This window comes from Onychomys torridus, chromosome 5, assembly GCF_903995425.1.
Source record: "Onychomys torridus chromosome 5, mOncTor1.1, whole genome shotgun sequence".
NCBI lineage: Eukaryota > Metazoa > Chordata > Mammalia > Rodentia > Cricetidae > Onychomys > Onychomys torridus.
In genome coordinates, this window is record NC_050447.1 from 93,998,035 (window position 1) to 94,014,010 (window position 15,976).

A 15,976-nucleotide genomic window follows, 5' to 3' on the forward strand; every position below is an offset into this window, starting at 1 on the left:
GAAAAAGAGAGTCCAGAGCACAATAGCATAGGAAGAATTACTGGAGCCCTGCTTCTAAAAGAACATATAGCAAGTCTGTAATAAAAAGGCAACAAAACAAACATATCATATTTCATAATACAGATTACAATTGTAGATGGTCTGACAGATTTCATTTTTTGGCTTTTAGGGTTTTTTCCCCCTGTAGTTTATAATTGGCTTATATTACCACACAATGATATGAAACAATTCCTATTTTCAAAACTCACATCCTTAATGTGAGTTTTGGAGCAAGAGGAACATTCCATGATGTATTGTAGCTCTCAGTGCTCCCGTGCCCTCTGGTGCCCACCTCCAGACATGGCAGAGCTTGTGTGCAATCTATACCACAAAACTAGACTTCTTCCAGAATGCATGAGCGCCATGCAGCTTTACTGGGGATTTCAGGAGGAAGCTTTGCAGGTGCTGGTGACATACAGCATAGACCACATGTGAGGATGGATCTCTGGCATCATTTCCCTACTATGTTTCTCACACCACAGCTTTCTTCCACACACCACTCACTGTTGTTGGCTCCTTTAGGCTTTGATGAAAATTAACCCAAGTCTCCTAATCTTATGTATGGAGTAGCAAATTCATGGATGTTTAGCGTCAGCCCTAGAACTGTCCAGTCATGGGATCTGCTTTCCTTAGGAGAAATATTTGAGGCTATATTTTCTACTTGAGCATGGTTTGGGGCTTCAAGTATGTTATCAATTTACTTCTTCCAACTGTGATCTTCCAGGAAGTATCTATTAGAATTCATCTTTATCATAATGTCTTAGGAACAGTAGATGACTTAATTTATGACTCTCTACTGGTCTCTACATGGAACAAAGGACAACGGTAAATGTAATAAGCCTCAGTCAGACATGGCCCTCTACTACGTAAGGCCTTCTACATGAACTCTAATACAGCTTGGGAAAACTAGGAAGTGCTAAGAGATTAATGAGCAGAAGAGGCAGAATGTTTTCCAAGAGTTATAAGTCTTAACTGTGTCAGCATTTGAAATCCAAAAGAAATTACAGGCCTGTGAGAAGGAAGGCAGATTGCAGCAGACCCAGCTCAAACTCCAGCTATACAGTTCAGTGGCTACATAATCTTGCCAAGTTACAAATATTGTATTTCCTCTTCTATTAAAAGAAAGTAATAAGTAATACTAAGTCCAGGCATGGTGGTACATGCCTTTAACCCTAGCACTCAAGTGGCAGAGGCAAGCAGATCTCTGGGGTCAAGGCCAACTTGGTCTACATAATGCATTTCAGGCTAGCTAGAGCTACATAGTGAGGCTGTTTCAAAAAAGAGGGGTGGTGTTGTAAATATTCAGTATGTTAGGCTGGAGAGATGACTTAGCAGTTAAGAGCATTTTGTGTTCTTCCAGAGGTTCCAGGCTCAATCCCTAGCTATCACATGGCACATGAGGGCTCATTTCAATTTTGAAACTCTGGTTCTAGGGGACACAGTGCCCTCTTCTGGTCTCCATAGGCACTAGCTATGCATATGGTACACATACATACATGCAACCAAGACACCTATGCACATAAAGTTAAATAATAAAATTAATTAAAAATAAAAAAATAAAGTAGGGACTTAGGTAAAGTCTCGCCTAGAATCATTGTAGATTAAATGTTGTCATTCACATAACATCATTCAATGAACATTCCACACAACATGAGCACTCAATAAATAGGAAGTATGTATTTGGCTGTCAGAGATAGAAAATGCTAGTGTTCTGGAAGAAAGTCAGCTTTAGTCTTTTCTTTCAGGCTTTATAAAGCAACTAAGAACTATGCTGTTTCCTTTTTAAATGAATCAAGTATTCCATATTTCCTTACCTGATCTAGGCCGAATGGGAAACAGTCGGAGTGCCCTCAAGATGATTATGGAGGAGTTACATGATGTCGATAAAGCAATTGAGTTTGCCAAGGAACAAGATGATGGAGAGCTCTGGGAAGACCTGATTCTGTATTCCATCGACAAACCACGTAAGCAGAGAGGCCATTTGATTTTAGAGCTTCTGGTCAGTGTATATTATAACTCATGATGCAAGGAGGAATTATCTCAAGGTACATTGGGCTGAAATTATGGCCAAGTGGAAAAGTTTAATCCCTAAGTCCCACACAGTGGAAGGAAACCACTCCCTTCAGTTGTCCTCTAACCTCCGCACACACGCACCTTTCTCTCTCTCTCTCTCTCTCTCTCTCTCTCTCTCTCTCTCTCTCTCACACACACACACGCACACACACACACACACACACACACACAAAGTATAAATCAATATAAGTGAATAAATAGATGAATGTAATAAACTTTTTATGGTAAAGCATCCACAAAGAATCCAGCAGTGAAAGTTCTGGGGATTCTTACCCTTCCAGTGCAGGAAAGCCAGAACCTGACTCTGTAAGCCTGAGGGTGAGGAAGAGCAGGTGGTTACAGTTTACCATCCCTTCTGCAGCTCCACTTATAAATGCCTTGTGGCTTGGTTTGGGTTTGAGTTTGTATACAGAGGGGCCACTCGGTGTGAAATCTCAGAGCTCTTTCCAGACTATGTATGAAAGCATGTTACTTACTGGACGGTAGCCATGGGTGAAGTTTTGAATTGTAGTAGTGCCCTTTCCGGCCTCATGTTATTAATACAGCTCTGGGAGTTCTTGTAGCATGAATCCTAAAGGGTTTTATTAATAAAAACAAACCCAGAACCAGGTTTTGAGGTGAACACTGAATGATCAGAGAAACAGAACAAGCCACAGCCACTTCACCTTGCCAGTTCCTCAGCTGATCCTGTTTCCTCAGACTAGAAGCCTCTGAGTCCTTATCCAAATGGATCTCAGCTGAACTGCTTCTCGAAAGCCTGAAAGCTTAACCAGCTCTAGTTCCCTGGTTTTCACACCTTATATACCTTTCTGCTTTCTTCTGTCACTTCCTGGGCTTAAAGGCATGAGTCACCACGCCTGGCTGTTTCCAGTGTGGCTTTGAACTCACAGAGATCTGGTTGGATTTCTGCCTTCGGAATGCTAGGATTAAAGGCATGTGCGCTACCATTTTCTGGCCTCTGTATCTAGTGGCTGTTCTGTTCTCTGACCCCAGATAAGTTTATTAGGGTGCACAATATTTTGGAGAACATACTATCACCACAAGTTCTTAAGTGTTGCTGCTCAGCTTGGCCATGTGCACAGACTCTCTCATCTCCCTACGTAGTGCTTTGTGATTTAGGTGGTGGTGGTTGGTTTTGTTGTTGCTGTAAGTTAGGGAGCTTTATTCTCATGTAAGTAGCTTACAGTTAAAATGGACCTTGAGGACTTCTCTCCTGAAACTACAAGGAATCTAACATAGTTGGAATTTAAGTTCATTGCTTATGAGCTTCATGACCCTGAATAAATTAAATACCCACTTCCTCTGTCTGTAATAGGAAAACACAATATATGCTCACTTTGAAAAATATTAAAAGTATTGGTGTTGCACTTTGACAATAAAAATTATTTTGAAGAGGTATGAATAAAGGTAACCATTTAACTTTTCTTAAAATGTTCTCAGTTTCTCTTTTAGATCTTAGAGCAGTGGTTCTCAGCCTTCCTAATGCTGTGACCCTTTAATACAGTTTAATACATGTTGTGGTGACCCCCAACCATAAAATTATTTTTGTTGCTACTTCATAACTATAGTTTTGCCACTATGAATCATAATGTAAATATCTGATATGCAGAATATCTGATATGTGATCCCCAAAGGGGCCAAGAACTACAAGTTGAGAAACACTTAGGGGAAATTAGTCATTAAGAGTGTAATTTAAATTTAAAGAGGATGGGTTCTTGAGAATTTAGAAAGTCACATTTTTAATATTTACCTTGAAGGAAATAAGTTGTTACTTTTGACTGAAGTTGATGTGAACAAATAAAGTATATTCTAATATTGCTCATGTAGGTTTTCGTTTGTTGTTTGAGGGTTTTTTGTTGTTGTTGTTCTTGTTGTTCGTGTGCGTGTGTGTGTGTGTGTGTGTGTGTGTGTGTGTGTGTGTGTGTGTGTTTTGGGTCTTGTTTTTCTAGACAGGTTTCTCTGTGTAACAGGCCTAACTCTCAAGAACTCGCTTTGTAGACTAGGCTAGCTTGGTCACAGAGATCTGTGTGCCTCTGACTCCCAAGTGACTCGTGTGTTATTTTTATGTGGTGTTTTGTAGCATTTATTACTGGCTTGTTAAACAACATTGGCACACACGTGGACCCAATCCTACTAATCCACCGTATAAAGGAAGGAATGGAGATTCCCAATTTGAGAGATTCCTTGGTTAAAATTCTGCAAGATTATAACTTGCAGGTAAGTATGGGCAAGTTCATCCATTTCTAGATAAGTATTTCTAAACCGCTTAGAAGTCTGCTAGACTTTGCAGTTCGATGTTGGAAACCTGTTCAAATAGAGAAATTGAAACCATCTCGGCTAAGAAAGCTATTTGATTCCTCAGTCACCTCCAGATTTTCTCTTGAGAAGATGTTTTTTTCTCTTGTGTGGTAAATACAGCATAGCTTTAAAGAGGGCATGAGAATACTTACAAAGGCTATTTCAACAGGCCACAAAATGTTTTCTGAGAAAATAAATATTGTGTGCAATTTGGGAGAATAAGATATATCTTTAAACACTCCAATAATTTTCCTTGCAGCCATTGAAGGACTTCATTGTCTGAAACATGCTTAAACACAGGACCTAATGAGCCTTTGACTGACTGCTACAAGGATGCCACTTTATTTGCCCTTTAGTTCAAAATTTGTGCTAAGAAAAAATGGAACCCATTATTTTCATGTAAATAATAATACACTAGTTACTAAGTATCCTAACCTTTCTCTTTGAAAGGTTGAACAATGAATATATTTTAGAATCCTGGTAGCTTTCTTAGGACTCAACTGCTTAAAATACATCTACTTTTAAAATGCAGGCCGTCCTTTCTACACTCATTTGAAAATGGTTTTGTCCTAATAGATGAACTTGCTTTCCTGGAAACAGTATACACTTTCAGGTTGTAAGAAGAAGATATTGACGCAGATGGGTCGGATCACTGGTCAGGTGTGAGGGGACAAAGCAGAGGACTGTCTGCTAAACTCAGGGAGATGGCACCAAGTATCAGTGTGACAGTGTGCAGGAGTGGAGACCGGGAGGGACAACAGTTGTTGCCCTGAGTATGATTCTGTCACTTTAACATTTCCACAGTTGTAGAGAAGGTGTCCAGAAGTGGGGTGGGTGGGGTAAGAGCAGTCAGAGTAGACTTAGGTGAGAAATTGAGAAGCTAGGGCCTTATGGAATCAACTAAATGGACTGAGAAATGGCTGGTGCAGGCAATGGGAACACAAGGGAAATCCCAGCACCCTTGTGGTCCTCAGAGTAGTATGCCTGGAAGGAACAGCATGAAAGGAGGGTTTATTCTATAGATGGAGGTGGACAGTCCAGAACTTTCCTCTGGAGCACTGCGTAGGGGAGGAGGTTAGTGAAGAAGTGTGTGTTATGTTGAGGTGAAGAGACTGGGAGCTGGACAGTGGCTGTGGAGGTTTTCAGATAACCCTGGAGAGATTATCTGAGGGAGAAAGAAAACGAGGAACAGAGTGAGAATCTAGGAACCAGCTAGTAGGGAGAAGCAGGAACAGAGAAACGCCTACTTTTTTGCAGTTCCCCAGGAATGCACATCAGTGATCCAGACAAGGAAGCTGCCATCTCAGGCTTGTAAGTGGGCTTTGAGGGAAATGGTGCCAACAGTCAACCTTCTAATGCCCTGTGAGTAAGACTGATAGGATCCTGCACTTTGGTGGGCCCTCCTTCCTGAGGAGCAGGATATGACTGAGGCCTCATATCTAGATGTAGGAAAAGTGTTTTTAGACCTGTGAGACCTTTATGTGATGGTGGATTCTTAAACTAGTGCTTGGAGCTGGGCCTCTGGGGTGAAACCATGCCTCCTTTACCAGCCCCCTGTGATGCCAACAAAAGCATATGGCAGACCCTCCCTGTGCTCTCCTTGACGCTCACACACACTGCTGTAGTCTCACTATGCACCCACTTTCTGGGAACACGTTTGCACGGTTCTGAGCCAGCTGAAAACACAGTCTTAGATGTAAAATAAACATTTAACATAGGAAGGATCCTCTAGCCAGGCGGCGGCGGTGGTGCACTAGGGAGGCAGAGCCAGGCGGATCTTTGTGAGTTAAAGGCCAGCCTGGGCTACCAAGTGAGTTCCAGGAAAGGCGCAAATCTACACAGAGAAACTCTGTCTCGAAAAACCAAACCAAAACAAAACAAAACAAAACAAATCCTCTAAAACAGCTGGTAAATCAGTATCTTGTCCTCTTAATTATAAATGCATCATTTAAAAGCTTTCTTCATGCTATGTAAATATGCAGTTGAGTAGTGATTTAAGGAGACCCAGAATTTTAACAATTGATCCAGAGAGCCATTGCTATCCATGAGTCCCTGGATGGAACAACTACACGAGGAAGAGAAAGGAGCAGGGAGGGCAGACCCATGGGAACTATCAAACTATCACACTAATCCTGCCTCACTGGAGCTCAGAGGCTCTGGTGGAAGATGCCAGAAAAAGCTCCAGAGTTCCAAAGAGTGCTTCCTCTTCTTTGAAGAAGGCTTTATCTCTCTCTCCCTCCCTCCCTCCCTGCTTCCTTCCCTCCTTCCCTCCTTTTCCATGGGAAGAGCTGTTCATTTTATTAGTGGCCATTTGTTTATCTTCTTCATTTAAGCAACCTATTGGGATCATCATAAAAATATCCCAGTCTCTGTGGAGCCTTTGGCAGTTCCCAGAAGGTTTTCACAGACATACTTTTATTTCATTGTATTGATCTTCATTTTTTGTTTCATAAAACTATAATTCATGTTTTCATTTATAATGAAAGCGTGCAACTCCCCATAAGTCTCCCAAATTTGAGGCAGTATTACAGACCCATTAGTTTTCAAGAGTCCCATGTATAAGGTAAGACAGTGACCCTAGTACATATGAAGACCCTTCAGACATAAAGGTCCAGAGGCACATGTCACAGGTGTGCTGCCATACACCTTCTCAATGCCCTTTTTAAATAGACAATGCACTGAGGACATAGAGGTCTAACACAGATTTTAATAGGTCTTATTAATAAAAAAAAATGGAGCCAGATATTGGGGTGAAAGCTGAAAGAGCAGAGAAGCAGAACAAGCCAGAGCCAACCTCTCCTCACAAATTCCTCAGCCGATCCTGTTTTCACAAATCCTCAAACTGAAAGCCTCTGAGTTCTCTCCCTTGAGGGTCTCAGTTGAACTGCTACTTAGTTCCTGTCTCCTCACACCTTATACACCGTTCTCCACCCAGCCTTGTCACTTCTGGGATTAAAGGCATGTGTGCTTTCCAAGCAAAGGCATGAGATCTCAAGTGCTGGGATTATAGGCATGTGCCACCACTACCTGACTCTGTTCTCAGTGTTGCCTTGAACTCACAGAGATCCAGATGGATCTCTGCCTCCCAAGTGATAGAATTAAGGGTGTATGCCACCACTGTCAGGCCTCTATGTGTAATCTAGTGGCTGACTCTGTCCTCTGATCCCCAGTAAGTTTATTAGGGTACACAATATATCACCACATAGGGGAGGCTTACAGTATAGTGTAGAATTGTGGACACTGGAAAGCGCTGGTCAGCTGTTAATTGAAATGAGAAGGAGGTTGCTGTGAGGAAACTTGAAGAACTCTTCTGATACCATTTCATACTTTCAAACATACCAGCTCTCTTCAACTGAAAATTAGCAGAGTTGAGAATGTTCACTGCCTCAGATACAGGTGAAGTTAGGGAAATGGAAATCAGCACTGAGGCTCCAAAAGGTTAATGACTTGCTGGTAGGTGAAGATACTGAATTTTAAATTCAGGCCCTGAAAGGGAGTGCCATGCCATTTTCATCCAGGACTGCATTAGCTCTAACAGGTAATCTATAAACATCTGCCAGTTAGGATCACTTCTTAGCTTTGCTATGGTAACAGCTCTGGAGGAAGACCACAAACTTGTTAAAACTTGTTCCTGAGGAGGCAGGCGTGGGGACTGAGTCCTTGTTGAGAGCAGAGGCCTGAGCCTGTCCAGGTCATCATGTGATGTGCAGTGAATCATTTGACACCTGAGGCCTCTTTTCCCAGATGCATTCTAGTCATCTCCAGGGCCACAGACATATTTTCCTGTATTTACATTGCTACTTAAAATTGAAGGCACAGTCAGTTTAAAGAAATCAACAACTTCTTTCTTTCTTGCCCTTTTTTGGGGAGGAGGGCACAAATTTCACTCTTATTATCTAACCTTCCTTTGTTTTTGCTGAGATGGTCTTTAAACTTAAAATAAGCTTCTGAAACCAAGTGGATTTTCCCTTTACAGAGTACTCCAGTTTGATCTTACCACCACATTGAAGTGACTCAGGTGGCCTGCTCCCACCAGCCATCGCTTCCTGGATCCATTCAGTTCATCTATACCTTGTGTTACTATGAGTTAAATACAGTCATGATTTTAATGTCTTCTTAAACTGGAAAGTAGACCTTCACGTTTAGCTTTCCCATTTTTTTCTCTCTACACTTAGTCATCTTTGGCAGTAATCCAACAGGAGCAGAGAGTTCCAAGTGCAACTGAAGTCCCATGACACCAATGACCTAAAGACGAGGCTGGAAGTGAGGAAGCTCATGGAGCTTGGAAGCCAGCTAGCTGGCAGCCATTTACATCCCAAGGACAAGCAAGCACCTGTAAAGTGAATAAGGCAAAGCCAGCAAAATCCCAGTGTTCAGAGCCTTTTCAACTAAAAACTGCAGAAACTTGGCAGTTTTTCTGGCACATTCCTCAGAGCAGCTGTTTCTAAGGAACCATAGTGATTTCTCTGATGTGCAGTTCTTCATTGCTTTGTGAAATATCTGTGAGAGTGCAGTTTTTCCCTTTTGCTTGGGATCATTATCCATGGTGGTGTGCTATAGAGGAATCAGAAAAAAATGTGGAGCAAACCTAAGGTCTCGTGTTGGTTGTCAGCACCTTAAGGTTATTCTCACTTAATTTGCCATAGAATATGGATGCACCATTGATTGTACAGTTACAGCTTGTTTCTTTGAAACAAATGGTGAAGGGGAAGTGGAAAGGAGCAAGAGTGGTTGAAAGAATGAGGGAAGACATTGGTTCTTAGGTATGGGTAATCTGGGAAAAATAGAAATACCTTTCATTCGGAAGAAGAAATTCTGAAAAGGTAATATTGTTCCTTCTGAGAAATGTCATTAAATATTTTTTTGAGATAGAAACTAGTGGTATGAAGTTGAGAGAAGGCAGTAGTCTATCTTGATGGAGTTCTTAGAACCAGAAGCATCACTAAGCAGAATTGATAATAGTGTGTCCCTGTTCCCCAGGTGCTGGGGTTTCATTAGGACAAAGCTGTTTCAGTTAGATCATAGGCCTGTCCCTTTAATACGATGGTCACTCTGAGAAGCCGGATCCCACTGCCTGAAAGCTCTCCCTTGGGCAGTTAAGTCTACTGTGCTATGACTTTACAGCTCCTAATTTACCTGTGCTGTCCTGGTACCTGGCTCCTTCGTGTTCCTGTCAAGTAGGCCAGTCCAGACTAAATCATGTGGTGGAGAACTTCCACCACTTCCTGAGTGGCAACAAGAGTCAGATGTTTTCCCTTGTTTGGGGATTTTTCATGGCTTTCCTCTGCCCCCAACCCCGTCTCATGCATTAAAGGGAAACCACTTCTTCCCCTCAAGACTCCATTCATGTCATTGTTCCTAATGTAATGAATTGTCCTTTCTACTATTGTTTGCATCATAGCTCGTGCGGTCAGAATGCCCTTTTCCTTGACGAAGTCCGTTTCTGTGTCAGCGCCACACATGCCTTACCCCTTCTCGTTCCTCTGTTCAACAGTTCAAACTGATGTTCATTTCTGAAAGTGACATCAGAGGGAAACCAGCACAGAAAGGAGGATGCTCGCACAGCAGTGTGCTGTTTGACTTCCTTTGCTGGCCTCCCGTGGTGGCCCGAAACTATTGCAGATGTTGACTCAAAGAGACCGCTGTTGTCAGTGGACTCTCATTTTCTGATAGCACCATGTCAGTGACACTTAGAATTGTTTCATATTTTTCTGGTTTGGAGCTTTGGGCTTTGATTGAATTAGGCAGAAAGCATCACTGTAGTTTTCCTCCTCCTGGGTTCTTGACTCTTGACCACTGAAAATGTGCCGAGCAGATTCTTTCTGTGAGCAGGCTGTTTAGAAAATGCAGTCCTGGAGGAAGAGTCCTTAGGCCTTAGGCTTTGCTGTCTTCTCCGTGACCTGTGGCTGTGCCGATGCCAGGGCCTGTGCCCTCGAGTGAGTGTGTCACTGTGCTTCCTGAGCCCTACACCAGAGGAGCTGAAGCTGAGTTTGTTACTTTGATGTTGGAGGCCATCAGCCTCACGGAATTGCTAAACAATTTTCAGAAAGTTTGCCAGCATCAATATTATGTAGATAACTTTCTTGGTGTATTATTTTTCTTTTTCCTGTATGCCATGTGATTTCTGTTAAAAAAAAAATAATGTAACTTTTTAATAAAAAAAAAAAAAAGCTACATTTCTAATAGAATCTGACAGGGAAGTTAAATCTAAGCAGTGTGGTGCACACCTAAAACCTAGCATTTGGAGTTTTGGTCAAGAGGTTTCCTGTATAGCAAGACACATTTTCATAAAAACAATGAAAAAGGAGGAGAGGCCCTCCACAAGTTGTATGAAAGTGAACACAAGAATATTAAAACCATGCAGTCTTGATTGTCACAGCTAAACACTTGAAGCCATACAGACAGAACTGTAATCATCAGTCCTGAATGTGCCCCATCATGTAACCGGGGGCAGCCTCTACCTAGATGTTCTAGTACTTTGCCATTGTGTGTGGTTGCCATGAAGGACTGTGGTTGCTTACCCCCACTCCCACTCCCAGTGGTGTGAATTTACACTTGTGGAAGAAAATCACATGTCTAGATTTAGAACTGAGAGTGACGTCACTGTGAAGAAGGCCAAGGGGCACCAGAGCACTTACGGTGACCCACAAGCACAGGTAGTCACAGGCTTCTCTGCACACTTCTCGTCTACTCCTGCTGCCCTGCTCATGATGGACCCAGTGCATTTGTCAGAGAATAGATGGGTTTATTAAATGAGTAGATGGCTTTGGAATGACAAGTTTTCCATCCTGTGCAGTGATCTGAAGGTTGGACTCCATGAGTCATTCAAGAACCAAAATGCCAAGAAACAACCACGCACAGAGTGCAAAAGCCTGTGAGATAACAGTAGAATTTTAGTGCAGGATCTTTTCAAGACTTTGGGATTTACTTGATTTTACTAATGCCACAGTGTGATCATAAAAACAAATAAATTGCCAAGAATAATGCCTGGCTCACTTGACAATGTTTGCCAGGCAAGAGGACCAATAAGTGCCTCTGACATTTTCTGATTCCTCAGTCAGACAGTCCTGATACTTAAGTTTGTAAATGATCTTTCCTTTGTAACCATGTACATTAGATTCTGCTTCGGGAAGGCTGCAAGAAAATCCTCGTAGCTGACTCTTTGTCCTTACTGAAGAAAATGCACCGAACCCAAATGAAAGGCGTTCTGGTTGATGGTGGGTAAAGCTGACAGAACATTCAAAACCGTGTACTATGTTTTCCAGAGAGGCCAAGCAAACGGAAATGTGCTTAACCTGTAGTGTGTGTGTTTTCTTACAGAAGAGAATATCTGTGAATCATGCCTCTCTCCCATCCTCCCAACAGGTAAGATGCTTACAGGGGAAATCATTTCCCAAACCTGTTCATGATGGGTGGGATTAAGATTTTGAAATTAGCTAATTATAGTGTCTAAAATTATGTGACTTTATAGTTGAGGAAGGATTTCAGCCCCTTCCCTGCTTCTGTGAGTGCTGATGCTTCTGACAGCTGAGCAAGGATGTGTCAGCATCTGGGACTTTTGCAGGAACCCACAGTGCTGACCATGCCACAGGGCTCAGAGTTCCAGGGAGTGTGGGCCTGAATGCCAGTACTTCCAACAAGGTGATGCTGCTGAATCTGGTTAGGGCCCCTGCTTTGAGATTCCTCAAAAGGAAAGAAAAGCCAAGTGAAAACCTAACTGTCTACATTTTCATTTCTATGGGCAAAGACTCTCATGGGTATCTGGGAAACAGTTGATGAGTGGCTGCATCTTCACTGGAGTTCTAGGCACCCCAACCTTAGCCCACCTTGGTGGAAACAGTACTCAGCATCAAATTTGACCGACTCACTGAAAAGTAAAAGTTCCTGTCCCTGTTTCTTGGTAGATCTTCAGACATTTGAAAATGTTCATTAAAGAATCATTCCAGCATGAGAAAAGGGAACTCATAGTTTGAAAGTGGAAATCAAAACATAGTTGTGAGAATACTTTTATATACAAATTCAGCATGGAAAAGCACAGAGGTGTCACTGCTCAGTTACCTGGTATTAGGAAGTATTCCGTAGCACAGGAGCATGGAAATCATTTTACACAAGCATGGTTCCCCAGGGAGCAGATCTGGGTTTTAAGTGCTTCTGTAAACCATGGTGTTTTAGGTGGCATTCCAATGGAAAGGGCCATGGGTGCCTCTGTAAAAGTTACATCCTCAGCTTCTCCTGTGGAGAGCACTAGGTCTTATCAGAACTAATCTGGCCACACCACAGAAGGAGATGAGAGGACCAGACCAGACAGAAGTGTAGTAAAATACAGGGAGCCTGGGGTCCTGACCCAGTTCAGTCTCAGACCTCAGTGAGAGGGCTAAGGTAAGGTGAACTGAAACATTTTATCAAGCTGCACACTTGATTTCAATATATGGCAGTTGGAATTGTGGTCAGGACACACACAGGGACACATACATTCTAGTTTTTCAAATAAACATCACCATATTTGCTGTGAAATTGTCCTGCACTGATCATTTTATTAACTGGTGCTGAGGCCAAGCAAGTAACCTGTAAACTGTAGTTCATTCATAGCAAGGGCTCCTCACTCCTCAAGATGCTTTTGCAAGGAAGCCTCCTCAAATGCATCCTATTAGTGGGAAACCCATTCAGGGCTGGCTGAACCATTTCCTGGTCTGTCTATTACACTGAATTCTTCTCCTTCTGTTCCCAACCCCTTGCAGATGCAGCTAAGCCCTTCAGTGTGGTGGTCTTCCATTGTCGACACATGTTCCACAAGGAGTGCCTACCCATGCCAAGCATGGTAAGCTGTCAGCCCAACACCTGTCAGCTGAAAAGAAACAGATCAAATCAAAGTAATCACAACTAGAATCCATCATCTTTAAAGCTCTGGCTTTCTTAATTCTAGTACACAAGACAGTTGGTCCTGTATCTCTTACTGAATCCATGGGTTCTACATCCATGGATTGAACCAACCTTGCATCAGCAATATTGGAGAAAGGCTACATTGTACTAAATGTGTAGACTTTTCCCTTCTTGTATTTATTCCTTAAACAAAACAGTATAACTGTTTATACAGCATTACACTGTGTTCAGTATCATAAATAACTGGAGATGTTTTAAATATATAGGGAATATGTAGAGGTTATGTGCCTTTGTATATAAAGGTGCTCTATTTCTTTTCTGTTACTTTCATAAAACACTAACAAAGCCCTAGTTGGTCAGGAAAGGGTTTATTTGCCTACAAGTAACAGTCCATCATGGAGAGATGCCAAGGCAGGAATGTAGAGGCAAGAACTAGAACCGAGACCCTGGAAGAACATGGATACTTTTTGGTCAGCCTGCTTTCTTATATAACCTAGGACCACCTGCCTAGGGGTGCTACTGCCTGCAGGGCTTAACCCTCCCACATCAATGATTAGTGAAGAAAATGCCCCACAGACTTGCCTGCAGGCCAGTGTAATAGCAACAGTTCCTCCACCGAGGTTCCATCTTCTTTTGTGACTATATCTTGTGTCAAGCTGAGGGGGAAAACATTAAGAACCTAACCAGAACAGAAGCGGTTGTGGATTCTGGTATCTGAAAGGGGTCCTGGCATCCTCTTGGGTTGGCTTTCCTTTTTCTGTCATATAGGTATATTGTTTACTTTTCAAATGAAGTATGCAGTATACTGTAGCTAACATAAAAGTATACTCCCTGGAGTGAATTCATCTAGTGACTTGATGACTACTGGCTGTGGCCTGGGTAGTGGAAAACACTTTCAAACTAGTAGAGTTTTCTCAGCTTGCTTTGTATGGCGCGGTGCTGTTACCCCAAGCTTCACAAGGCTGGTTCTGCTGTGGAGTCCTTTTTTTTTTTTTTTTTTTTTTTTTTGCATTTGTATGTGCAAGTACCTGGCATGGGTTTGTACATTCATGAAGAGGCCAGATGACTACCTCAGATGTCATTTCTCAGGAGCTGTCCTCTTTATAACAGGGTCTTCCTACCAAGTCGTCCTGGCTGGCTGACCATTGAGTCCAGGGACCCACTTGTCCACATGTGCCAGCACTAGGTTATAAGCACATCTAGTTTGGGTTTTAACATAGGTTCTGGGGCTTGAACTCAAGTCCTTGTTCTTGCTCTTTACCAACTGAGCCATCTCCCCAGCTCTCTGGTATCCTTTGAGTTGCAGAGTAACAGTAGAGTAAGTCCTATCCAAGCTAAAAAGTCTTCTCTGGAGCAAGGAATGATACTTAACCACTTCAAAGCCCTCCACCCCTTAAATGAGGCTATCTATAATCATGGTTCTGGATGTGAAAGGAGACAGTGTTTTAACCCTTGCTTTTTTTTTTTTTTCAGAACGCTCCTGCACAATACTGTAACATCTGCAGTGCTAAGAACCGTGGACCTGGAAGTGCCATCCTGGAGATGAAGAAGTAGCCCTGCATGCTTGCCAGCCTGCCCTTTGCTGCTTTGCTCCAGGCAGCTGTTGGGCCACAGTGGCAGTGTTGACACCAGTGCTGTTCAGGGCTAACCTGTGCTCTGCATCAGTTGCCTCTCTAGACCTACCTTCCAGTAACTTCTTCCTGTCACTGATGGAGAAGTCAAGGCTATTCCCATGCTGTGAAATATTTGGATTCATAATCAGTGATTCATGATATGTTCATTTGATTCATTTAGTTAGCAAACGAAAGCCTAGTTCTCAGAGTCGGAAATGACTTTGTGGCTGAGTCACACCACCAGGCCTGAGGTGCACTACTAAGAGCTGCCCCAGCTGTCTGGGAACATCACTAGCTGCAGTCAGCCAAAAGCTCTGCTGAAAACAATCTGGCATTCCTGGCTTCATTGTCTATATATCATCAACTGTGGTTCGCTTCCTAATACACATTTAGTAAAGCATTGAACACTCCCACTCATTCAGTGACAAAGGAGAATACCATTACCTGATGTCCTGCACCTTTATGTTTGCTACTTACATGCCGTATGTCCTGACTAGTAGAGTGTCTGGTCCTCTCAGGCACTTAATGTTTGTTGAATGAATAAATGTTGCTCTTCTCTTTGTGAAACCTTCAATGCATTGCAAGCAAACTGGTGCCCTGTAAGGAAGGGAGGTGAGTTTTGTCACCGTAGTACCTGAGGGACTGTGGTTGATAAGTCAGGAGGAAGCCAGTGACCCTGGCAGAGCTAAGTGAGACTCACCAGAGTGGTGGGGGCGGGGCGGGGAGATTCAAATGCCGAGGACAGGCTCGGAATGTGTCTCACTGCCTCTGAGAATGGACTAGGGACGTGCCTCATGCCTCGACTTTTTGTTGTTCTTAACATTTCCAATGTAATGTAAAGATTCTGTCTATCAAATGTCACCACTTCCTTTGCTGTTTGGAGCAGGTGCATGTCCAGAAAACTTCTCATAGAACTTATTAACAGGAGGAACTAATTCCAACACTTTCTACTTCCGAGGTCAATTATACTAAATTACTAAAGCAGCTTTGGACAATAATCCCTAAGTACAAAAAAAGAGGTAGTAAGATTTTTTTCATTTTAAGTAACTGATCTGAGATGCAAGTAATAAAGG

The 15,976-nt window shown here is 42.5% G+C and overlaps 1 protein-coding gene across 1 annotated transcript in view; it reads left to right on the forward strand.

Annotated features, from left to right (window-relative positions):
• Positions 1-15,477, forward strand: part of Vps41 (VPS41 subunit of HOPS complex) — a 156,742-nt gene extending 141,265 nt beyond the window's left edge. The window contains exons 24-29 of the mRNA XM_036189157.1: positions 1,863-2,003; positions 4,193-4,329; positions 11,528-11,627; positions 11,731-11,775; positions 13,149-13,228; positions 14,764-15,477. Coding sequence (XP_036045050.1) covers positions 1,863-2,003; positions 4,193-4,329; positions 11,528-11,627; positions 11,731-11,775; positions 13,149-13,228; positions 14,764-14,844 — 584 coding nt within the window. The 3' untranslated portion in view covers positions 14,845-15,477. The remainder of the gene's footprint in view (positions 1-1,862; positions 2,004-4,192; positions 4,330-11,527; positions 11,628-11,730; positions 11,776-13,148; positions 13,229-14,763) is intronic.
• The last annotated feature ends 499 nt before the right edge of the window (positions 15,478-15,976 follow it).